A 27206-nucleotide genomic window follows, 5' to 3' on the forward strand; every position below is an offset into this window, starting at 1 on the left:
GAGGGATGGGAGGGGTGGTGAATGGGGTGAGGGGGGTGGGGAGATGTGAGGGAGTGACGGGGTTCTCGGTACTCACTGTAAGGGACACACTCATACTGGATCTCCAGGTACTTGTAGGTCCCTGGGCAAGGGTCCGGGAACACGTCCGACCCTGCTACCACCACACACTGAGTGCGGTTATTACACCTGCAAGAGGAGACAGATGGGGAGAGGAAGGGAGAAAACAGAGAGAAGGAAGGAAGTAAGTGATAAAAAAAAAGAACAAGTGCCATTGTATGAAAGAAACAGAGGAGTGGGTACAAAAAAAACAACATCTCCAGGCTCTGAAAGACGAAGAGAACGGTAGGGAAGGGAGTAATTTCACACTAGACTAGATCATGTGACAGCTGCACCCAAGGGGAGGTGGGAAACAGACAGGGAGGGAGGGAGGTGGAAAAGAAGTAGGATGAAGGATAGAGAGAAGTAAGGGAGGGAGGGAAGAGGCCGGGAGAGGGCGAGTGACGTAAGAGCCTCCTCTCTTGGGGGATTGTGAGTGGGAGCAATTAGAGGTGAGAGAACAGGGAAGGACGAGGGGGGGGGGGTAAGGCAAATATTCTACACCTCACTCACAGGGAAAACATTCATATGCACATAATACCTACATCTAAACCGCATCGCCGCATGCCTTCTCACGTTTGCACACTCTGGGAAACACACAAACACAGGCACACACACACAGAAGAAAGGACACAACCGCACACACACACTCTCTTATTCTCATCACATAATCCTCCTCTATCCAGCTTTTAGCATTTCTTCCCTGTGCTGCCTCTCCCTCTCCTCATATCTCAAATCTCTGCTGCACTCACTCTATCATCTCATCATTTCTAACAGTCTCCTTCCTTCTTTTACCTCCTCAATTCTCTCCTTCCCCCCCCCCTTCCTCCCTCCCTTGCTCTCTCCTCAAGCTAGCACCCTGTGCCTCCATTACGTGCGTGATGGATAGCTGAGAGAGGGCTTCCATTGATCTGAGCTCAGAGGAAGCAGATGCTGAGCACAAACATAGTGAGTGGCTGAAGGAAGCCATACAAATACTCCTGCAACAATCCAAAACATACCCTTACTCTCGCACACACACACACACACACACACACACACACACACACAGACGCTGCACGTACACGCAAACCGAACACACCACCGTGCACCAAGATGTTGTTGTGTTCTGCACAGAATAATGATGCAGACTTTAGTATTCCGCACAAAATGTCACACATCAGAAAGAAAAAGCAGGATATTCTGGACGAATTATGTTGTGAAAGAGTATCTCGTTTCCTCGGCCAATAACAGGCACCGGCTCTCCACAAACACACAAACACACACAAGGTCCAAACAGATCGATAGTTACCTCTGTGACATTATCTTGAAGGCGTCTGGCAGGTAGCACTGCACGTTCTCCATCTGGAAGGGGTCTGCGTCACAGATCTTGTCATCGGTGCGGCCGTAGTTGGCCGTCTCAATCATGATGACATCACTTCCAGGGCAGCGCAGCTCGATCGGGTAGCCTTCGCACGCCAGCTCTCGACGCATCAAGCCGAAGGGCATCATTGACCGGCTCAGTCCTGGAGTGGAAAGAAGGAGGGGAGGCAAAGTTATTGATAATTCAATGAACCTTAATACTTTTAGGAGGCACTTTATTACTCAACCACATTGTAAATATGATGTGTAGTATTTGACAAGAGCAGGCGGAATGCGAGTGGTTCCTATTGTCCTCATGTAAAACACAAATTAGCTGTTATCCACTCGCCTTCGCCCAGTGGTAATATTCCAGCTCTGTTGATGCACAGCCTGGCAATTCAGTTTTCACACGGGATCATCACAGATCACATATTGGCATGAAGGATTTGAGGGAGATATTGCACCACTTGTGAAACAAACTGATAGTTTCAAACAAACTCCTACACACAGCCAGGCAGCAACTTATCACCGCCATCCCCACACCAGAGAGGAACCGTCTTCCAGAGCATTTTTCAGTCTGTTTTACCTCAAAGCATCAGCACCTTAGGAGTCAGAAGGTAATATTAGAAAAGGCAAATTAAAAATAAGAGAATAAATGTCTGTGTACACCTTCACCTCAGGAGCGAACACCATTTGCACACCCACTGCTGTTAATCAGCCATCTGAGAGGCATGTCAAAGTACTGCTGTGGCCAGCAGCAGGGCTCTTTGTGGAGAAGGGTCAGCAGAGACAGCAGGGTACTCAGGGTTAATCGCTGAGCCAGGCTGAGAGGCATGAAAGAGGGCTAAGAAGAGGCGCTGAGAGAGACACTCGCCGTCTCTCCAGCTCTCTCCATATCTGCATACATTTCCAACTGTCTCTACAGTCGGCGTCAGACACACACGCACACACAGAAATAACAAAATGGCTGCCAAATTCCTTCACAGCCCAGGTAGAGGCAGAGACAGAATAGCAGTGGAGAGTGAGTGATCTGGCAGAGAAGCTGAATGTGGATTTGAAGGACAACCAGTGTCTCTCTGAGCCGAGGCGCCTGCCAGCAACTGTGAGAGCTGCTGTCCATGGTCCTGAACTGACAAAACTTCTTTTGGGCAAAAAAAACCTTGAAGTGTTGGAGACTGGCAGGTGTGGAACTGTCCACTGTCCTGAAGAAGCACTTTTCCTCTGCATTTTCATTGGAGAGGACATGGCATATATTAGGCTGATAATAGGCACCCTGTCAGATCTAATCAGAACAGTGCTACTTCTCCTCAAGCAGGCTGGAATTTGGAAGATCTTTCTTTATAAACCGAGGCTCCCACTACAGAGAATTTGCCCCCTGCGCCAGACGGCTTCAGCAGCAGACAAGGGCACTGAGTCAGTCCCTCTTCCCCACCGCTGAAACCCACAGAGCAGGGCTGTTTTCCCTTCCTGACTCTGAGCTAGCGCTGCTTAGGTTTCAGCTGCTGTCCATTCAGGAGGAGTGCCCATCTGGGTCAATGTCAATGTCAGTCATCCCAGACATGCTCTGCAGCGATGCGCTACATGATTCACTGCCATCGGACTAGCTCATATTTCTAAATGCCACCCATTTATGAGGCGGGGACTTGAGTTCAGTTGTGTAACTAACGCCATTAAGGCTGAATGACCAGCGCGGACAGACTTCAAATCTTTTATGCCTCGCCAGCATGCAGTGGCAGTGCCAAATCACAAAGGCCTCGATGCAAAAGCGCATACTAATTAAAGCACACAGAGATGCAAACAGCAGGCGAGGCAAGACAAACAAGTCCCCGCACTAATGCAAAAAAAAATCCACACGAGCAAATTAGCACATACGCGGAAGTCCTGGGCAGACGAGTGTGCACATTCACAGTCAAGCACACACTCCCTTGCATGTGTGTATTCACACAGAGCACTGGTGTCACAGTGGGATTACAATACGTAGTGTCAGTGTGTGGGCTTGTTCTCTTAACTACCCTACGGTGTAAGTACACAGCGGCGTACAGCTGGCCAGCGATTAGAGCCACACAGTGAGCCAAGAGGAGAGTGAAACTGAAGGGGGCCACCAGGAGCGATCGCACTCTTTCTCACACTGTGGACCAGCACAACAGGAACATTAGCCCACATCAGAGGGGGCGGATCACACGTTTGTCTTTACACTTCTAACACACATTAGATAGTTAATGTTTCCGGCTATTCAGATCCATTTGAGCACTAATGCAAATAGTGATAATGGAGAAGTTCAGCTTTTGGGTGAAACAGCCCAAAGAGCAGCTGATTACATTTTTGGGGCTGTGGGTTAAATTAAGACGAGCTTGTTTTGGCAGCAGTGAATAAATACTGATGATTTCTGCTTTATTTTGATCAATAATGGACCTTTTATTGCTTTTACTTAGGTTTGTGTGGATAATTTCAGTTTGTTGCCTCTGCTAATGTTTGGTATATGATCATTACTTTAGTCCAAGTGAGCAAATGTTCATCAAAACAGAGGAGCTCTGGAGGAAAGGGCTAAATCCAACTATAATGTGTGTATTGAATCTCCATGATGTAAACCTGGTAAGTCCAAATTTACACTGAATGTGATCAAAAGCACAAATCCATTATCGTTTTTCAGATGTTTCTTTTTCTGGCCCGGCTGTTACGGTATATTTTTAGCCATTATTGAGCCAGTGCACTTCATTGGTAGCAGCAACCATGATAACTTGTCTATTTCTGGCACCACTGCAAATCTCTGCTTCCGCCATATTGTAGCATATTGTACGCCCACACTCGCAGTGTATGGCAAGTTCCAGGTAAAAGTGGAATTCACTCCTGTGAGTTCAGCAGGATGCAACTTACATACCGATTTACACTGTGTTTTTCTTTGAATGGCGCATTCACAAACCAGCGTGGAACTTAACTTCAGGGATTCAGTGTCTATGTGTGTGTGAAGGAGTGTGTGTCTGTGTCTGTTGTTTGTGCTGTGTGCATGGTTGTGTGTCAGCCAGATGGCCTGAGGCCTAGCTGGAGCTGTGGCTAGCTCTGAGCTGAGATGAGATGAGCAGAGGATAAGCTTGGACTGACCATGGGCTATGATTGTCCTTCACTCTGCAGGAATCCATTAAGGTTTCAGGGTCTCTTTAGCCAACAAATACACTTGCAGGCGTGCACACACACACACACACACACAGTTGCACGTGGCTATTTGCCGTGCCTGTCAGACTCGTAATAGCTGGATGAAAAAGTGTATTTCTCAGCAGTAGCCATATGTATAGGTGCACTGATCCCTCACGGTGAAACTATGACTCATCGCCTGTGGTTTCTAAAACTGTGTTAATATCTGTCAGCCACAAGAAATGGTTACCAATTGTCCCACATACCGATAATGATATAAGCCAATACAATAATTACACAAAGTGATTTGCATGGATGTGGTGCTGTGCACGAGACAGCAATCTCTCTCTCTCTCCCACAGACACAGACAAAGACACACACAGCAGACAGACAAACCCACACCAGACCGGGGTATGGTGTCACTCCGGGGCAGCTGGTCAGAGGGTCTGAAGCAGTTGGCTTCATAATAGAAACTCCATACAAATTAAGAGCAAGAGAGAGGACTGATTGGATTTGACTCATTATTCTCACACAGTAATTAAAGCCTGAGGGTGGATAGCTGCTTGGACCTTCTGACAAGAGCATAATTTTGTAAGAGCCATGCAAGTCTTTGCACACACTCGTTCTTTCTCTAGTATTATTGAGTATTAATGTCTCTACATCTATTCTCTCTGTCGCGCCCACACACATGTACACAGATCTGTTTGCCACGATCCAGTGTTGTTTGGGGTTGAGGAAACACGACCTGCATCCAAAGGTCGTGACCAACACTTTAACGAAACATTAACAGAAAACCTTTTTTTTCTCGTACCAAAGTGCAGATGAAAAGTTCACTGCACGTATAGACAAAGATTTGTCTCTTCAATGAAACGTTACCATACAACGTTCCATCATCGGAAATGTGCTTTCAAACATAAAAGCTCCATTTCAACGTTTCAGACGATTTGACCTTGGCTGATGCTCTACAGTGTGTTTTCTCAGAAATAATTGAGTGAGAAGGTTCGGCCTTGCAGGGAGCCAGAGACTGTGACACTGACTTTGCAGCTCAGTCACAATAGGAGATTATACTTTTGGAGCGCTGTGGCCCCAAGGCTGACTTGTTAGCTGGCTGACTTCTTTCGGGGGCACAAATGTGATCAGCCCCTCTTAGCCCCTCTGTCTGTTCCAGCAGTCATCTCCTAATGCTATTAGCATAGCACCGAAGCACAGGGAACATTTTCATCGAGCAGAATTGGTAGTTGAGAAACTGCGAACGCTGCTGATGAGGCAGGATTCTTGTTATACTATTGTCCTTAAAATGAACTTTAAATGGCACTAAGGCAAATAGAGAAGTATCCTCTTTTAACCCGGAGATAGCAGCGGAATATCAAGAGCATCCCGCATACATCTGCATACAATATGCCCTCAAATTCAGCTATGAGAGCTGACACTCGTGAGTTTCAGGTTACGTCCTTAGTAAAGCTGGAAAAGGAGAACAAGTCATTTTACGGTCATTGGACAGAACGGAGAGGTCTCGGTGATGGGAATCCCGCTCTCGCACAGAATCATCCACAACCAATTTCTCCAGTACTTTATCAGCTTAGTGCTGTAACTTAGCGAGTCACTTAGCACTCTGAGTTAGCGTAATGACTCGCTGGAGCATGGCCTGTCACGACAGACAAGCAGAGGCGATGTGGCCAGAGCTGTCACATCCAGGCAGCCTTCAAGCTGAGGAGTTGTGACAAAGTGACATCCTGAGACAAACCTAAAGGCCTAACATGAGGGTGCAAGGGATGGGGCTGTGTGAGCCTGTGGGACTGTGTGTGTTTGTGTGTGTGGGCTTGTTTTACTATTTTGGTTGAGTCTGAGAAGCAGGAGCCGACTGTACATTTGGAGTCTAAAGATTGTTTTAGTTTGAAAACTGAGCTTTTGCATACAAAAATTGTAGGAAAGGGAAAAGGGTAGAGAACAGAAAGAAGGAAAGGGGCTTAAGGGTTTCAGTGATTAAGTCGTTAAGGAATGCACTATGTTTCTGACGGGTCCCCAAAAAGATAGGTGAGTAGGAGTGGGAAATGCTGGCCTCAAAGCTAGAATGCTATCTCATCTCCTCTGACTCCTCAGCCTGTCAGAGGAAGGAGGCAGAGGAGACGAGATGAGGAGCGACTGTATGGGAAGTCACCAGCTCTGCTATATGGTCGGCACACAAAGCAGCGCCGAAATGACACACATCCGCTGCGATGGAGCCGAGTGAAGCTCACACACAGGGATGGAGAAATCGAAGGAGACCGGGTAAAAATAGAAAGAAAGAAAGAAACAATCAAACTAGATGCTGGCAGAAGAGGAACACGACGACCATTCTTTGTGGATGCACAAGGTCACCGACATAAAGGGAGCAAGGCAGACGGATTTGTGGGAGAGGACCTCCTATTGTTGTGATGTGGCTCAACACAGACATCCTCTCTCCTCAGCGGCCAAGTCCTCTAACTGAACTGAATTACAGCACAGCCCATAACATTACATCATTCAGAAGAGAATTAAAAGTGCCCCCACTGGAAGCGGGATACACACACACACACCCTCATGCAACACATACTCACGCATTTGCAATGACGCACATACCAAAATTCTTGCAGGCGTTCACAAGCGAGCCCTAACCCTCTTCCATTCTCAACCTTGAGAACTCAGTGTGTGTGTTGACAAAGTCTGTTGTATGGTGGTGGTAGGGGAGACTAGCAGGCATAGCAGATAAAGACAGGCGGATGAAAAGCCACTGAGTAGCTGAGCAACACACACATACACAAACTTGAGGCGGGAGGCGAGCCCAGACGTGCTCATACTGTCAAACCACTTCACTGCTGGCCGTGGCGCCTAATTATGCAATAAAAGTGCCTCGATGCAACAAGGGTGGGGCACAGCAGAGCCCAAAACTCAACCTGCCTAAAAGCAGAAGATTCACCCAGTGTAAAATATCCTCGGTCTCCCCAGGGAGGGGAGCTGTGCTACAGGCCCAACACAGCTCGGTTCCTGTTCTGTTCTCCGTTTCCAGCACGCATCACACGAGGGAGGCCGGCAGACAGTGAGTCAGACCTAGATTCATACAAACACTGTGGTAGAGTAAAACTGCAGGTGCTGCAGGGAAAGAGCCACGGGGATGAGGAGGAGAACGCAGCGCAGGCAGAGAAACAGAGACAGGAAAGTGAGAACGATGGCGAGAGACTGGAGAGAAGAAAGTGATAAGAAAAAGGAGGGAGAGTGAGAGATAAAGTGGGGTGGTGGGGCTGGGTGAGTACCATGTAAGGCGTGATGTCAGAAAGGCGCGTATGTGTGTGTGTTTGCGTGCGTGTGTATTTGTGTGTGTACATCTGCAAGTCACACCCAGAGACGTGTTAGGGAAGATGAGTGTCAAAGCCCAGCCCTGCTGCAGCATTAGACACTTAATTAACCTCCTTATACGCTGAGCCAAAGGTTTGGACGGGGTGGACGGTGCGTCTGTGTGTATTTACTGTGCATGTTTATGAGCTGATCAATACGTTTGCAAGTATATGTACTGCATGATGCTCCTGTACCTTCGCATTAAATCTATAAAAATGGATTTGGTTGTAAAATGCTGATGAATCCCTCTTCCGCGTGCACGCCATCTTGTTTACTTGCAGCACGACGAACACTGTATGTTTTCTGCCACTCTTTGTGTTTTCTTCTTTCTCACCTCCGCACCATCCCTCGATCCACATCAATTTCATCTGCCCAGAAACCCTTTCATTTACCCTCCCTACTCTTCCTCATCGCCCTCCCCTCATCCCCTCCTTGTCTTCATTCCCCTCCTCTCGTCCTGACCCCTCACCTCCAGTTTTCCCCCCCTCTTCTCTTTCTCGTTTCTCCTTCTTTACTACGACTCACGGTTTTAGCAGCTTCTCCACTCATCCATCTCTCTCCCCCCCCCCCCCCACTCTACTCTCTCTCTGCCCTTGGCTGCCGGCCGTAAGCTTCTGCTGGTAATTATCAATCTGCAGTCCACAAAATACACAAGGAAGCAAATGCCCACATGATGTGCTGGATGCATACGAACACAAACACAAACACAAACACGCACGCACGCACACACGCGCACACACACACACACAGTCCTTCACGGCTAAAGAGCCTCAAAGTTACGCAGCTACGTCCTGAGAGAAAAGGGGCAGCTATCACACAACTGCACAAACAGGAACACAGTCCCCAATCCTTTACGTAGGGGCATGTTTGCAGTACACAAATCAATGTACACACACTAACGCACTGTCGCATGCAACTACAAGCAAACACAAACAAAATGGTGACACACACACACAAACACTGTGAACAAATGAATAAACAAAAAACGCACAGGGCTTGTATACACGCACAGACACGTGCCTCATCTTCAAAGAGGGGTTTGAAAGAACACACCGCCACTCCGCCCCTGGCCTATCCCTCCAACTCCCGCCCCACCCCCGACTCCCAATATATGTTCAAAGGCCATCCATTAACCTTTCACTCACCCCAGTCCTCTCTGTGATCTACTGCTCTCAGCCAAGGGCTTTGAAGACACAGCATCCCCCAGCACCAGGGACCGAACGAGGATGGCAACAAACAGGAGAAAAACAGAAAGTGGCCAAAGAAGGGAAAGGAAGGAAGCGACAACGACAAGAGATAAGCACTGTTAAGAGAAGAGAGCAGGCAAGGGGCAAGGGAAGGGAAACAAAGCAGGGCAGGGAGGAAGGTTAAGGGGGAAGACGAAGAAGGTGGAAAACATGGCGGGGATGGTGGCAGCAAGGACAACGCAGCAGAAAGAGGGGGTCAATAGAAAGGGGGCTTTGTGTCCACATCACGACACAGAGTAATAGCTGAGTTGTCAGTGGAGAGAAAGCCGTAGAGATTGGATGAAAATCGAAGGTGTCGTGAGAGCAGTGAGGCGCAGGTTGCTGCTACAAAGATAGGGATGCTACAAAGGCTTGAAAATGCACAAGAGGGAGAGAGACACATGGGATTAAGGGGTTTACAGGGGTTCTTTATTGCAAAATCCAGATGATATGCAGCAATATTCACAAGCCACTGGATTAGCAATTAGTGTCAGCGAAGGCTGTAGATTTCATCTTGGCAGAGAAAAACACAGTAAAACATATTCAAAGGTCATTTTTAGACAAAATGAGACTGTTTACTTGTCGATTAAAGCACGTGCACAACCAGATGGTTCTGGTGGTTTTGGTCTATTGTTTGTTTATTTGTCTGTATATTTCTAAATTTATACATTAAAGTTAAACACAAGATATCTTTCTCTCTGCTATACTTGTGGCAACACATCTGCTGCAAGTGTCAACTTTACAAAACACATATTAAGCAATATAATATGCTGCTCAGTGAATTATTCCACTTTGAGAAGCCAAGTGTTCATAGCAAGGTTAGCAGCCCTACTGCTTTATTGCCTCCTCTCGAAATATTATTGCTACAAGCCCGTCAGAGAATCAATTCTTATGAATTAGTGAGTAGGTCGCAGTTTTGAAATGATCATTTTAATATTACAGTATTGAGGGACTCTACAAAATTCAATATTGGATGTGGTTTCAGGTCAAGTATTTTTCAGATCTTCACTCAGAATTTCAAATTGAGGGTTGAGCAACACTTAGACCCGAAATAACTGTCAGCTCCGTCATAAAAAAGCACCTGGCTCGTAAAGGCCTGGTGAAGTCTTCATGTCGCCTGCCGTGAAAAATAACTACCCAGCGCTGCATTTTAGAAACCAGGATACTGCGTTGAGATCAGTCCCCATTCAGACATTCTGTCACCATCCAAGGACAGTCAAGAGACTAGAGCACTTTGTGGAGAAGATGTGTAAAAACAGCTAGTCCACCATCCTTAAATAATAGCTTGGGGAGAAGGCACAGAAGAAAAAAAGCCAGGGAGAGGAGGGAAGACGGATAAAAATGTCTGCGTGTGCACTAAAGGACCAAGGGCCTTTCCACGCGACTGATCTGAGAGCAAAGGCTTAAATCCGGGGAAGATGTGAACAGATTCCACCAGTCAGTCGGCACTGGCATCCTGATATGATTGTCACACATGCACGTAAACAAATGCCCACATGTCCCCCATCTGGACACGAGAACACATAACAGAAAGAGCCAATCAGATGCACTCATGGACACAGTGCACACCCACACATACATAACACTTTTACGTGCACACACACACCACACGTATTACAGACCAAAAGAACCCACAAATAGCCTTATTATGGTCTGAGCTGCCACTGCTGGTGCACATAAATACAGCCACACATACAGGACGCACACATGCAGATGCTTGTGCGCCGTGCTAAATAAAAGCTCTGTGTCAGGACATCATCATGTACGGCGCAGCTGCCTGCAATGCCTGCCACATTAAGCAGGCCTAATGGGCTTTCAGAGCAACATCACTGCGTTTGGGTTGTACATTCTCGAGCGTTCTGTGGAATCAGCGGGACGTTCTGTTTGTCAGGGTGTGCGTGTCAGTCTGTCAGGCAGCCTGCCGGGACGGGCAAGTGGAGGACTTGTGTATATACTGCTGTGAATATGACATTATTTGCCCAGGTTTGTAAGAGTTCGCATTCGTGAATGAAATTATTGCGTTTGTTTCCGGCCGCCACAGCATTTAGAAGAGAAAAAGGCAAAGTGAGCAGTGATTTAAAAAGGATGAATGTTCACTGTGGGACACGGACAGAACGGAGCAGGTAAGGAGTATGTGTACAAAGCTCATGCTGGTTCGGAACATTTGCATTTAAGAGCTGCTTCCAGAGGAGAATAAATGTGCGAGTGTTCAGGCTAAATATTAGAGTGTGCAGCCAGGAGTAAAGCGAGGTTAAAGCACAGCAGATTAGTGGGGACACCGAGGAAGCGCAGGGGTACACATTAGACTGTGAAGCCATGTGTGATGATCCTGCAGGTTTCCAAATGAGCTCTGATTAGCCCGAGAGTGATTTCAGCAGCTCTCGTCACTTCAAAACTCTGCCCCCATCCTAAAATTCTACTTCCTCCTTTTTTATTCCCTGCTTCTCCAGTCACACTACATTAGAGAGGAAACATCTCAGCCAAAATTCGACTGTGAGAAATTATAAGCAGCTAAAAAACGGTGTGGGGGTGTTTGAGAGCACGTGTCAATGTGCACGTCTGTGGACCTGGTTTCATTATACAAAAAGATTTCAGTAATTGAATTAAACCAAATGTTGTACATGTGCGAATACAGATAACAGTCAATTGATTATTAATGCCTCATTAATACTCCCGCGGTGTCAGGTCACATGGATAGACTCATTTTCAAAACACACACACACACACAAACACACACACGCTCACACACACAAACACAAAGCAACACAGTGCCAGAGGCCAAAGGTGTCTGATGGAACAGAACGTGCGCTGCACAAAACCAGTGTTACGAAAGCAGCCAAAATAGAGATGAAAAAAAGAAAAACAGCACCTACTCAAATTAAAACCGCATCTGGTCAATCAGAGCTTACATGGAGGGACTGATACAACCAATGCTGACGAATGTACACACACAAACACACACACAATTTAATTATACCCTCCCTCCTTCAGTTTCTTCAACTCTTCCTGCTTCGTCACTAGCTCCTCCCTGTGGCAACACTGCCTCTCCCTCTCTAATGCCCCCCCCTCCTCCTCCTCCTCCTCATCATCATCCTAGCTGTCCATCACCCAGCGGCCGGTTGGCACAGAGCTGACTGAGAGCATACAACAGATGGTGCGATGCTGTCTGTGTGGCAGGCCACAAGCAGGACACCCAACAGCCAACGGTCCCTCCTTTCCCTCCTCGGCCCTTTGACTCCCGATGCAATCCCTGCTCCCTCCCTGCTACACATCCTCCGATGTGCGCACACACGGGCGCTGAGTCATGTTTTTAGATGGGAGATGGGGTTTACTTGGGAGGATATACCACCCAGAAAAAAATGTGTAATTTAAAACAAATTTTCTGCATTTCCATACCAACTAACTTTCTTTTAGCAAGAAAACACATGCACCAGTCAAGATTAGTGCATGTAAACAAAGAACAGTAAATAATTGGTTGAATCAGGGCAAGGACCCATTTAGACGTGATGCAAGTGAGCTTCTCCCTTTAGAGTCAGATGAGACCTGTATTTGTTTTATACGATGTCATCACTTTCAAGACATGTGACACCCTGATTCACTGAAATACTTGCAGGAAAGGGATATTTCATTCAGATGATGGCTCAAGATCTACACAGGAGGAGTGATATTAAAGCAGATTAAATCTTTGTTTCCTTGATGAAAATAACAATGATTCAGACCCAGACGATGCTGACCAAGGCTCAATCGGTAGAAAACATGTGTGAAGAGGAGGATGAGGGGGGAGCTCAGCGAGTTTGCCGCTTTATTCGTTTATCAAACAATGTTCTATAACTTTAGGGAAAAGGCAGCGATTTACAATGAATGTTTAAGCTGTCAAATGGTGTTTTTTGTATTAATAACGTCTCGATCTGCTTCAGAGGCTGAAGTTTTTGTAAACGTTGGCAATTCTGTGAGCTCCTCAGAAAACCCTCAGGTATGTTGGTTTTCGCACAACACTTAGGATTTAGAGCATGTTTTTATTGAGCACCTTCAGGTCTTATTTTGAAATTTATAAAAACATCATGTTGCTTGAAATGGTAAAAGGAAGCTGCAGGTACATCATCAAGGTCAAACACCAAATAAGAACACGTCAATAACATGACTTTGAATAAAACCTGGTTAAACTATGTTAACTTTATGGATGTCAGTACTAATAAGGCATAAAGTCTAACAACTGCAACAAAACATGAACAGTTTGGATGCACACACACACACACACACAACCTCCATTGTCACTTCAACCCAATCAGGTCACCTGCCAGGCTTACAACAGCAAGTACACACACGCACACAATGAAAAATTGTATGGTACGTGGCACATTCAAGGAGGTCACACATATGGCACCATTACATGCACGGATTCCCCCTCATATGCTCGCTACGCTCCAACTGACATCAAGATGACAAGAAATTTTATTGACATTCACACATACACTCTCCACCTCGGGGCCTCCTGTAGAGACAGTTCGGTTAATCAAGTGCAGCGTTTCCCGCCTGGTCAGCAAGTCAATAGACTTAGAAGCTTCATCACGTAGCTAGCATATAAATATTACATGCTCATTTGCAATAACCTGGTGGGGACACTTACAGGCCACAGTGAACATGTGCAACGTTACAAGCTGCACTGTGTATAAAATAAACAGTTAAACCTACAGATAAACTTTAAAGGCAGATAGACATGAGTTTAATGTGATCATATCAAAAACAACACACAATATCAATATTTATCACATACCTTGCGAGGATGGAGCAATGTTGCTGAAAGCTACAGCGCAGGTACAGATGATCCAGACTGCAAGAGCCATGTTGGAGGCTGAGCGGGGGGGCAGGGCTAGAGCGGAGCGGCTCACAGGCACAGGTGAGTGGGGTGGCACTTCCTCAGCTTACACCCTCCCTGAGGGTGATCCTGTAGACAGAGGGGGGTGGAGAGGACAGAGGAACGTTATTTCTCTGCCAAATAAAAAAAAGTCTATAAAGAGAAATTATGTTTTCCCCCTTTCAGTGTGGCATTTGAATTAGACTACGTTGATTAATTTATTCAGTTTTTATTGCAGGAATATAACTGAGCTGTTCATGACTGGTATGGCATCAGGAGAGGAGAGGAGAGGAGAGGAGAGGAGAGGCTCCCCCTGTGGTGGTCAGGTAGAATGATCAGACCTGGAGATCTGAGGCCATTTTGTGCAGGATGGCATGGCAACAGCTGTTGCCACTACCATCACTCTACAGTGTTTGAACGCTTGATTGAACCAGACATGCTACATACGTTTTAGGGCTGTTAACAGAGCAATATTAAACATCTAAAAAAAAAATAAGCTCATCCCTCTTTATGTGTGTGTGTTTGCGTACGGGGACACACACACACACACACACACACACACACACACACACACACACACACACACACACACACACACACACACAGAGATGTGAAAAGCAGTGAGCATTGCCGTAGGGCTCACACTTCTCATTTGCCTAATGAAATAAATCACTATGTGGAACTTCAGCTCAGATTTTTTGACAGTGAAGCCTGATCCTCCGCTCCAGGGGCAGAGAGACAGAAAACAGTGGAGATGGTGCTGTTCGTGCGAGTACTTCTCCTGGTGAGTTTGCAGATGAAACAGACAGAGTGGATTTTATTTGTATTTGCGTGTTTTTCTATGTTTTTTTGATGTGGGTATTGAGAGGATTTCCTCTGATCTCTTTAACCGTCTACCCCCTTTATTTGATTGATCTACTAACTTAAATTGTAGAAGGGCATAATATAATAGATTAAGCATTCATGCACTTCCTCTAGCTCACTCTCTATCACACACAGACACACAAACACACACTCAGCTACTCTGCAGTGCTTGACCCCCTTACAGAAGTTTGGTTTCCATTTCATACAGTGGTTCAGCCTTGAGAGGAAAATTCATTAAAATTGGAATAAAGTTGGATCAAGCATTTTTCCATACGACTGCAGAATAATATTTGATGTTCTCATGATGTGTGGAAAATATGCTATTTATAATTTTGAAAATGTTTTGTCAACAATCAAGAACAATGGGTGTGTAATCTTCATTCGTCACTAAAAATGAGCTACTTAGAATGATACTGTTAAATTGGCAAAGAACTCTGTTTATGTTTCCACTTTTTAAATGTTTTCATCCTGCTATTTTAACTCTGGAACACACACGGCAAAATACAGGCATGGCCAAGCTCTCTTATCCCAGCAGCCAAGATGGCAGGAACTGAGTGACTGGGTAGCTTTACCCCCCTCTCGTCGTCAACACTGATTTGGCTTCTCCTCCACCTCTCCAACCCCTCCCTCTCCCTGACCTTCTCTGATATTTACCCTCCTCCCCAGTGGCAACGCCCGGCCCGCAGCCACCGACCTGCCTGGGTGTCTCTGTGTGGATTAGTATGTTGGATGACGTCGAGCAAGAGCAAGAGCAACAGTGAGAGGGGGAAAAGGGAGGGAGAGAAAACGAAAGCGGAGCGCAGAATAAAACGCGGCTCCACAGCGGCTGCACTTTACAACAGTGTTTATTTCTATCGTATGCACAACGCACACTCACACACACACACACACACAACCTCTGCACTAGTGCAGCCTTTGCCTTAATTTGAGTTTGTTTTCTACCACCCTCTATGACCAGCAGCTGAGAAAAGGACACAAGCTCGGAGGGGAGTCGGGTGAGACAAAGTATAAAAGCATCAAACAAATAGCAATAGACGTGATGCGGTACTGTAGAGGCCCCGACTGCCCCTCTCTTTCTCACGGCCTAAACCAGCCCCCGAACCCACCCCCACCTTCCATCTCTTTGTATTATTAATGTTCAAAACGTGATCCCTTCCTTTGCAGTGACCGGCCTTTGGCTTTCTGCCTTTTCCTCCGACTTTTGTGGATTTAATAAGAAAAATCTGTCTTTGCGCTTGTTTCTTTTGACTCTGCTCCTGTCTGTTCTGCTCAACAATAGCTCTCCTGTGGTTTCAGAAGATGAGGAGGGCCAGGGAGGGAGAGCAGGAAAAAGAGGGAGGGAGGGAGGGAGGGTAGGTTGAGAGAGGAGAGGAGAGAAAAGTGCAGGGTGGATAAATTGATTTTATTTTGTGACAAAAAAGAAAGCTTGCATTACACAACACTCAACTGCAGTACCTAGGATGGCAGAAGAGAATGAATGAAGGATGAATGGATGGATGGATGGATGAATGCCAAAGTGGAAGACAAGAAGAAACAAAGGAATGAGTGGATGAAGGAACAAAAAGAGAGGAGGCACCAAGCATTCTGAGTAGGAGCGAAGGAAGCAAGGAACAAATGAAGTAAGGGATGGATGGTTTCCTGTATGACAAGAATAAATAAGAGAAAGTGGGAGGGGGAAAGGGCTGAAAATAGCCCAGCGAGGAAAGCAAAGGAAAAGTAAGAAAGCAGAAAGTAATGGCAGAGCAGAATGTATTTCTTCTGCCGTTGTCTATGAGTCAGTGTGCCTCTGGGTAGAAGAAGGTTAGGAGTCTTTGGAGGGTGTGAGATGGGTGTCTTCGCCCTCCACGGTCTCCCCGCTTGGAGGATGTTACACGCCCGAGGCCAGAGGCTGACCTTTTGCACTGATCTAATCCACCATTATTATCATCACTGTTCCTCTTCTAATAGAGCTGAACATCATATCCCTAAGAGACCAGAGCCCACAAAATGGGAGAACGGACAGCAATTTCACCGCACTGGTGGAAAGGTGACGCGGGGGAGCAGGAGAGAAAGAGCGAGACAGGGCCAAATGACAGTCAGTTGTATCTACACAAGAGACAGACATGGGGCTGTCTGAGCGACACTTTAAGTATACAGCTCTGTCATCTTGCTACCCTCTGTTTCTCCAGCTATTAATTTACAGTCTGCCTTGATCCAAAGCAAATAACCTCATTATCCACCTCTATTGGATCATTACGATAATCACCACGATCATTAGGATCTGTTTGCTTTTGCAGGCGCACTCATCAAGAACATGGTGTCACACGTCCTTTTTGTTTAATACGGGGTGGGGGGTAATGTTAAAGGCTGTGCATGTCTGTCACAAGAACTTTTCAAGTTTCCCCCATCATGCAAATAATTTCTGTGCAGAAGAAAGAGGCATTTAGGAACGTTACCCGGGCATAATCAAAAGGCGGGAGAACAAAGAGTTTACGTTGACAGTTTTTGCCGCATAATTAGAAAAGCTGGTGCGACTCTCAGAGCTGGTGCGGCTGCAGGCTCCTTCTCCCACCGAGGGGAATCTGATATCAAGGTGGGAAACACAAGTATGATAAGTCGACTCAAGGTGTGCGTATGTAGATGTGTGCTACTGAGTGGTCGGAAGGCTGCAGAAGCAGACCACTGACTGGACTAAAAACTGCAGCTTTGAAAGTGCATTCCCAACAAAATGTTTGCTTACGATGCTTTGCGCACACACAGTCGCAATCTGGGAACTTCTAACATCGTAATTAGCATTTCACTACATTCGAAAGATGAGGTATGTTGCACGAACAAGTGAATATGATGAAGGGAAATTGGGGGGGGGGGGGGGGGGGGGGGGGGAGACAGTGAAAACAGACGTGCACAAATCCATTTGGTTGGAAAAACACTCATGATTGATTTAAAGATTTGACAGTAAATAAATTATGACGGCCAATTTCTTCATGCAAAGAGAAGGTTTTGCATCTTAAAGATGAAGCAGACGCATTTCCCATGCTGTTAGGATTGATGTTTGTACCTCAGATGCTTCAACAACAAATAGCTGGTTGAGTAGCGAAGGAAGGAAATGACTGGCTCCTCGCAACTGACAAGCGTGCGAAAGTGAATGGTAATCACATCTCACTTAGAAATCAGACAGTGATGTAAACTGCTGCAATAAATGTTTGTAATCAAGTAAAAGTTCAGTTCAAATGGCATCTGCTTGTACCGGAATAAACCGCAAACCACCACATTGGTGCTTTCGGGATTTGGTATCACTTTATTCCAGAGGAAAATGTCACTGGACTCAGTGAGCACTATGGCCATGTAGTATTAGAGTTCGATCAGACTGCAGAGAATGACAAAACCCTATGCTTTGCCTGGGGGCTTCTAAGTAATTCTCCCTCTGACTCATTGCTGCTGAAGCTTTGTCACACTCGATACTCTTTTGTACTCTCTTGAGTTGGGCAAGAGGGAGCAATACAAGGAAGTGTAACAATAATTGAGGATGAGATAGAATTCATTAATTACTTCTTCACCACCATAAAACTAATCACTCGCCAAAGTGAATATAATTATCAGACTTTCCCTTTCGAAACGTATCAGACATACCATGAAATATCATTTCCATCACCATCTGCGAACGATCTTCGCTGAGCGGGAGACGACACTTTCACTGTCAAATCCACGTTCCAGGACGCTCAGGTACGACAGTTGAATTTGACTCGATGATTATTAAAATTAGCCACGGCGATCATTTGGACAGGCTCCGCTCCCTCATGCAGTGTGTGTGTATCAAAATTTCCGATTAACAGAGCGTGTGGAATCAGATCACTCTGATTATGAGAAAAGAGTTTGCTTCAGTCTGAAAACTAAAAGTGACAACAAGGACAAGGCCTGGCAAATTTCTATGCATTTCAAAACAACAGGAGCCATTTTCATATTTAATGTCGCAAAAAACAAATAACTCCAGAAACAAGTTTGACATAATTTTCTACAAATTGTGCAATCCTACCTCTGTATGCTCGACAGCTGCCAAAACAAGATCAAACCAATGTCACTGCGGTGGAAAAAAATGACAGCAGCCTGTATAAACCGCTGCCCTCCCACCCCTCTTTATTGTTATCTTCCAGTTGGGCCTATCACTAATCTCCCTAATCCTTTTTGGTTAGGCTATTGCTACCAAAGACAGCGTAATAGCATTAGATATTATTCCTTTGCAAAAACCTGACTCCATTGCATGTGCACTGATGCACAACACCCTGCACGGCCTCAGCGATAGTGAGAACTGATAGCCTACTGTAATGTTAACACTGCCGGAGCATTCATTCAGGATGGATAATGTTGTTAAGCGAGCAGCGACTACACAAGCACATTCAGGTCAGATCATCCCAACACGTCTCCATTTACTGCGGTGGGTCAGTTAAGGCCGGAGCCTGGTGTGGTAGCATCTCGCTGGCTGCAGCAGCAGGGCTGTTTATATAATGACACCATTGTGCCGGCTGTGTGCAGATGGAACATCAGAGCTCTTGTAATGGCCTGTGTATTAGGGCCAATGTGTTTGATTACTGACTCAGGGAGAGTGGGGATAGGCTGCGTAGTCAACAGGGAATAAGGCTCCCTCCAAAACAGCAACCCAGGGAAAAAAGACCTATTTGAAGAAACAGAAGGAAAGAGAGAAGAGACAAAAAAAAACAAAAAACTGGGGGAGACTTTAATGGAAGTGTGCTTTAAGGGAATGCAAATGAGACAAGGGAATCTGCAGAGCTGCAGAACACAGCGGAGGGATATCAAACAGAGCTAGTGTGGCTGTCAAAGAGGTAAAGGCAAAGGGAAGGGGGGGGGGGGGGACAAGAGAGAGCCCCACTCGCTTTATTCAATAGACACTCCTGTAGCACTTTTTTCAGCTTCAGCATCAGCCCTCAGCTGCAACTCTCCACAAACCCCAACCCACACACCTCCCCATCTCTAGAGTCTATACACTTTAACTATATATGTTTCCGGGAACAGTAGTGGTTCTCAAAAAAGAGACGCTGCAGATAAAGCAGCCAATAACAGCCCAATATTCCTGAGTGACAGTTGCACGTGTTAATCAGAGGAAGGGTAAGTGATAACGACGCTGAATCTGTGAATAAGTGATTGAGATGGTCTGCCCCTGTAGCCAGCCAGCCCACTCTGTCTGTTCATCAGCGGTGACACCGCGCAGCAGCGAGAGCATGCTCCCCGGCCTGGTCTTCAGTGTCTCCAGTGTGGCCTGTGATTTATTGTGGCGGTGGAGCGCTTGTCACTGTTCATTATAACTGATGCAACAGGAGGCAACGCCACCACCCATCAATGCTTGCTCTGTGATGCCCGCCACAGCTGCCAGAGGAAGTGACCTCACTGCCCACCTGTCTTGTCACACAAACACTGGCTGCAGCTCCACTCTAATGGCTGCTAATATGTTACAGGGATCAAAACCTCCGACCACCACGACGTGTGGCAGTCACCGAAAAGCTGTACATCAGCTCAGTCCGGAAATTGCAACCTTGCACCAACCGAGGTGAGAAACATCAATTTCGAACATAGGTATCTGGAGGAAAAACACGTAGAAGACAGAAAGCTGAATCTGCCATTGCACTTTGGCTATTTTCTTGCTTTTTCACATTTGATCTCATGCTCTCTCCTCCGTTTCTTCCTAACGTCTTCACAACCTCACATTCAAATTAGATAAACTCAGTATCAGTCAACCTGCGCTGTCAACTTTGTCAGCATGACTTGCGTCGCAAATCAATAGGAGGAAATGAATAATTCACTGTGACCATTAAGTCTCAAAAACAAGAGTGATAACTGCCGGCCCTGACGTTAATCTTATGAGCCACCAACAATGGATTATGATATAACACGATAATGTTATGAAATTGAACTCTCTGGTGAATCTTGCTCCCTCCCGCCCTTTGCATTGAGATGTCACACTGCTGTGACTGGCAAGCTGCCACCCCGAGTGCCTGTGCACCACCAGGCTCCGCTAGATCCATCTTCATTAAGGACAGAAGCGATGTGTGTTGTGTGTGTGTTATTATCAGTGTCTATTAATCTGAAAGCTCCAGCAGGGCAACCCTGCCACACTGTGCTACAGTACACCACAGCCAAGCCTTCACAGAGTGCACACACACTAAATACTAACTACAGATGCACATCACACAGACGGATACATGAAAAGTTGCTGTCACACTCTATTCAAAGCTCTGTGTAATAATGAGCCTGCAACAGAGTTAAATAATTTGCAGATAATGCATGCTCACTCCTAATTGGGCACGATAGACAATAATTACGCGTGGGGGAAATTGTTGAGCTGAGAATTGTTTAGCAACCTTTGGGATTCACGAACTGCCTCTTTCAGTGAGTGTTGGTGTCAGTGTGTGTGGTGATCGCGGCTTGAAGCATTTGCACACATGTTCGCCCAAATGCACACACTCCCACATGTTCACCGCACAGAGGAGCCCATCGGGGCGCCACATGTGATGTTGACCTAGTTTGGATCTGTGACACAAAGTAGAGCAGGGATTCAGAACAAAAAGAGACGGTGACATTTAAAAATAGGTTGACATTCTTTTCATCTCATTGCCGAGACCCTTACAATGGAAGTATCCATCTTTTGTGTCAGTGGCACCATCGACTAATTATTCCATCACATCTTCAACTTGCCACTTTTTGGATCTACGCTTTGCACGCAGACACCGGTTTGGATTCAGTCCAAAGGGATCCAACTGACCACAGACAGAACTGAGACATATGGATTTATATAATGTGCTGATAAACAGTTCAAACTGTTCTGTATCTCATGTCTGCTATGTGTTTAATTATTAGTAAATATTGTGTTGGGGTGCTGTGATGTGTTCAAAGGCAGTAAGAACTTACAAGTCTTAGTCAGCTGATGCTTTTTACTGTTAAAAGCTACTAAATCTGTGATATTCTTAGGATGGTGTCAATATTGGATCAATTCTCCGGGTTCCAGGTTTAGATTTCCGACACAGGAGCACCGTTTGTGAACACAACCACTAATACCAGAGCTTCACACTGGCTAACATATGAATGGATCACACATGCATAGAGCAGTTTGCATTCTGAGCACTTCTTGCTTCTAGCTTTTAATGTGAGTGCACATAAATTAATCTTCAGATGAGTGTATGTGGACTTTTATCCACCCAGTGCATTCTCTCATCATGACAGATGGGCAGTAGAGAACCCAATTTAGCAAATTTCCTTGACCGTCTGTACCTGGAGTTTCTCAGATGTTTTTTTAGTGATAGTCTTTAAACATTAAAGAAATAATAATTTGACATTTATGAAGATAGTTATCAATATCACCATATTGCCTACCTGTTCATGTGGATGCAAACATGTCTTCTCTTCCCGAATAAACATCTCCAAGATTTGTGTAGTGCAACTTTGTGTGTAAGTGTGTGTGTTTTTGTGTGTGAGTCTGTGTGTGTTTGTGTGTGTGTGTGTGTGTGTGTGAGTGTGTGTGTGTGTGTGTGTTTAGGTGATGTATCTAATTTGATAGTGGTGACCCCAATCTGCCTGCCAAGGTTATCCAGCTTAAGGATGGGCAGTGGGCATCAGGAGAGTCTGACACAGCAGGCCGGGCTGACATGCCCCAATTCTAAAACATGGCTGTCACTCACTTGCTTTATCTCTCCCTCTCTTGGTCTTCCTGTGTCTCACTCGCATATGGGCTGCCCCCACACACAGTATACGAAGACCCACTGATGCTGTCCCACATACAGTGCAGAATAGTCAAAGTCATCACAGCTACTCAGGAATAACTGAGTAGAAATCAAATAAAGTCAATGCTGGGTACGTCTTTGGGACTTTTTTTTTCTCACCAATAGCAGACGCTCATTAACGATAAACCAGTGCAATTCTGTAAAAACATTACAACATTTTTACAACACTGTGGCAGCCTGCCATAGACCGACTTGTCCTAGCCCAGTTTCACAATGATCCAAACATTTGTTTTTACAGCTCTCGTGATAACATAAAAGTGAGCTGTGTGCAGTCACCCATCACCCATTTCCTCTCTCTTTCTCTCTCATAAACACATTGACCTGTCTATCAAGGTTACACTGACCATCAGCAGAATCAGGAGAAATCCTGCAGCCTTGGTGGGCCGAGGGGACCGTTAAAACATCCAAGGTTTTACCATCCTCGGCAGGCAGGCAGGCCATGGAATAACACTTCAGAGGGCGATCACAGTAATCAACCCCTCATAAAGAGGCCAGGCCTGCATCAGTCCTCAGCATGGTGGACAGCTTGTCTGCTGGTTATTATTCAGAAACAGCAACATGTCCAACATGGTGTTGGTCTTGTGCAGTCTGTTAACCGTGAGACCCACAGCAGAGCATATCTGATCAGATGGTACCAATGTCCCAGCCTCTGTGAGCACATCTCTAGCAGTTAAAATCTCTTTCAACTGTTAAACTAATTGCTAAAAAACGGTTTAACAGCTAATTATGAACGTCCCTATAACACATGTGGACACAAACATGCAGCCACTTGGTTCAGCTAAATCCCAAAAAAAGAAAACCTCATTTATTCATTTGTATCTGTAATTTGAAACAACTGTATCGGGGCAGTGGGGGAAAAAAGCTGGTGTTTGTATAAATAAGTCTGAACAGAGGTGGTGAAAATAGATTGTTGACATGTTCCTGCTGTAAGAGTAAGATCAAGTCTCCAGCACAACAATAGCAAAATCATCACACAGCCGCCTGTGTAAATGTTTATTACTGAGGACAGGTAAATATTCAGCACAGGCACATGTTTGGGAATTAACGCTCAGAACCACACAGACGGCCTCGGGCTAAGTGCGAAGCTACCATTACCGGTGCAATTATTGACATCACTGTAGCATCTCCCCGGCTTTGTCGCCACCTCCTCTTAATCCGCCTCCTTTTTCCCCTGTTTTGAACATCACACATCATCACACAAACACACAAGTGAGTACAGTCATGCTGAGGTCCCAAAGAGGGGTGGATGGGCGGCGGCGGTCTGATTATTAGAGAGGAGCAGTGGGAGACACGGCCCAGAGCTCAGGGCCTCAGTCAGTCAGGCTGTAACAGGTGCTGCTTTCCACTGTCTGCCTCTGTTAATTACCAGCAGCACAGAGCTGGAAACGCTTTGCCAGGATCCACACCAGGTGAACACCCATCAGTGCATGGAGGGGATCCGCAGGGTGTGTGCCGACCACCTCTTCCCACGCCACCGTTTGTAGACTGAAGCTACACACGCACACACACACACGCACACGAGAACAGGAACATGTGAACACTCCGACGCATTCGCTGCACACGCACTTGTATATTTTTGTGTTGTTACAGTTTGTCCATCCATCCATTTTCTATACCGCCTATCCTTTGATGGTCATGGGGGAGGGGGGCTGGAGCCGATCCAAGCTGACATTGACGAGAACCATGTTACAGTGTGTGCGCTGTGTGTAATGACTGCGCTTTGAGACATGTGCACACAGACGCACACGCCTTCAAATGCTCTGCCTCTACCAACCCTTTATTTCTCTTTGAATACTCGTTTTTTCACCCCCTCTATCTCTTCCTGCCCCCGGAGGCCTGGGAACATCGGTTTCGTCGACACATTTCGTTCTAGTTCGCGGTCTCTACGGAGCCTCCTGTTTCATGTGACCTTTCTCCCACTCTCCGTTCCGGGAGTCTCGGGCGTCTGGTCACTCTGAATCACTCCCTGCGTCTGCCTTTGTTCGGGTAAAAAGGTTCGGCGGAGAAAGGGAACCAAGCGCATAAAGGGAGATGAATCAACAGACATCTCATGGCGCCTGCTTCTGCTATCCAAGTGAAGGATAGTACTGTTTGTACTCATCCACCTTATCGCCCCTCCCCCCCTCTGCTTATCTCTCCTCAACCTCACCATCTACGCCACAACCCTCCCACCGCCACCGTTTCGTTCCTCACATGCTCCCACCATCCCTCTGCAGTTCCCATCCTATTTTCACATCTCTTCATCAGATCCCACTTTGCTTCATTTCCATAAATAATGGACGAGTTTTTGACTTGGTGAAAATAAATAACTCAAGCAAACAAGGAGGGGCTTTCAGACATTCCACCAGCGGCTGTCGGCCAATGGGAAAGGAACACCGCTGGTTCGAATGAGATCAGAAGTGAATTGGGGCTCTGATCCCATTGAAAGGAAAAGTAAATTATTCAGGTGACACTCTTGCTGCAAATTCCCCCTAAACCAGCGCTGGATTTTTCCTCTCTGCGGGGGAAGCCGGTTGCATTGAAGGAAACATTATGTTTTCCACACAGTTATAGATGTAAAATGTAAACGCAAATAGGCGTTCACTGACAGCAGCATCCAGTAATAAATAGAAACACCCTTAAAGATGCAAGCTAATGAGCTGATTATCTGCATATGCAAATCAACACATTATTTGTGGAAGGCATTTATATGTTAATTGACGTGGTGGCTCACTGTAGATTCATTATATATATTCTACATTAAGTATAGAATAATCTATGGCAACGGATACAGATAAAAAGATAAGGATAACAATTAGCTGCCGTCAGTACTCGCTCGTAGTCTCTTTCTCTCCCATTAATCTGACATATGGCACTGACCCAAGTTACAAATTGAAGAAATCTCGTTCTAATGTTCACGAAGCCGAGCAGAGCTTCTGTGAATATCCACATCAAAGCGGAACGCTGGCTCTGCATTCAGAGAGGATGGGAGTGGGGGGTGGGGGCGGGGGGGTGCTAGCTGTAAGCTGTGTGGGTTTCTCTCTCTCCTCCTCGTTCTGTCTCTCTTTTACCGTCTGTCATCCCCTCAGTCTCTTGGCCCTCTGACCTGTGCAGGTCTCACGTTCCTGACTCCTCTCTCAGCTAGCAGCCGATCGATAGATGGATCTGACTTTACCCTGACTCAATAACCCCTCATGCACATCCTCTTCCTCTGAGGCGTGTGTGCCAATAGAGGAAGGTTGTGGGTCTGCATGTGCAAGTTTGTGCTTGCGAGGCATTGGGTTTGGGGTTCTTCTTGGCAGAGCTGTGCATGTGCGTGTGCGTGCATGTGTGTGTCTGCCAGCTCCAATCTCTAACTCCAGGGCCTTGAAGTCACGGCCGTGAGAAAACAGATTGATTTCTCCCCTCCCACGCACAACAATTAACTACACAGCGCTCAATTAGACACACGCTGGAGATGCCTTCAGACAAGCCTTTGCCTTGACCTGGGATCCGTTTCCTGCAGGGCAACCTATAGCACTTCTTTATCCCTCCAACCAAACACCAGTGGCGCGGCGAATGGTGAGATCCACTTAGAGTAGGAAGGTGTTTATGTGCCCTGCGCTGGAAAAATGTGCTCCTCCTGTTGTTCGTGTCCCAGCACAAAATGAGCCAAGATTATCTTTAATGATGTCGACGGTGTGCAGTTTCATTATCGCCGCCGCTCAGACACAGCTCCACAGCTTGTGCCGCTAGCTGAGTAAGCGGAGTGAGGATGCTAATTCAAAGGTAGAGGGATACCAGCGGAGCGTGGAAAACTCTGTATCAGCCACCCGTGTCCACCTTGGGGACCCATATCCGCGTAACACATGTTGATCATCCAGTAAAGGACAAACAAGGTTGTCATCCCTCTGTCAGCTTTCTGTCACTTTTCATTTTTCCAAGTGAAACACTCCAGTGAACATGTCTTTCTCGGTATCTCTCTTTCCTTGAGCCAAGACATTTGTCAGAATTTCAACAATGTCCTGCTCCTGCTTCAGTAAACCGCGCTCTGTTTGTTGACTGCCTATAACATAGATGTTTTCCATGTCTTTTCAAGGGAATAAAGTACAACCGTTATTTACCATCCTTAATTCATCTCCGATTATTCCAGCTGTAAATGTGATTAATTTTACATCTGTAATTTCGTTTCACCTTTTTCAGCGTTCCTTCCTTAGGATATGGTAATTAACAACTGACTCTAGGTATTTTAATGAAATATCAAATTTGAGACAAACTCGCTAAACAAAAGAATAATCCCCATGTCCAAAAACTAAAAGACGCATTTCTTATTAAAAGTAGGAAAAACGGGTCATCAGCACATTAAAATTGAGCTGTGACAATTATTTCTACAGATGCTGGCGCTGGCGTTAATTGTGATCCACTGCTGCATGGCCAATTCATTCCAGAGTTTAAGTGTGTCATTCATAACACACAGGCTAAGGGAGATAATAGAATTTGAGTGTGTGTGTGTTCGTATTTATGACAGACGGGAGAAATAGCAAATGAGAGAGAGAGACAGAAACTGAGAATTCATAGAAGTACAAGCTCCAGTGAGTGTTAACATTTCTAATTATCTCT

At 45.9% G+C, this 27206-nt stretch overlaps 1 protein-coding gene across 2 annotated transcripts in view; it reads right to left on the reverse strand.

The window, feature by feature from the left end:
* adgrl1a (adhesion G protein-coupled receptor L1a) overlaps nt 1-27206 on the reverse strand; it is a 95683-nt gene that overhangs the window by 40560 nt on the left and 27917 nt on the right. For both annotated transcript variants that reach the window (XM_034594265.1, XM_034594266.1), the window contains exons 2-4: nt 13918-14088; nt 1388-1601; nt 77-186 (exon numbers count right to left, since the gene is read on the reverse strand). In XM_034594265.1, coding sequence (XP_034450156.1) covers nt 77-186; nt 1388-1601; nt 13918-13987 — 394 coding nt within the window. In that variant the 5' untranslated portion in view covers nt 13988-14088. The remainder of the gene's footprint in view (nt 1-76; nt 187-1387; nt 1602-13917; nt 14089-27206) is intronic.

Source organism: Hippoglossus hippoglossus, chromosome 8 (assembly GCF_009819705.1).
Source record: "Hippoglossus hippoglossus isolate fHipHip1 chromosome 8, fHipHip1.pri, whole genome shotgun sequence".
Taxonomy (NCBI): Eukaryota; Metazoa; Chordata; class Actinopteri; order Pleuronectiformes; family Pleuronectidae; genus Hippoglossus; species Hippoglossus hippoglossus.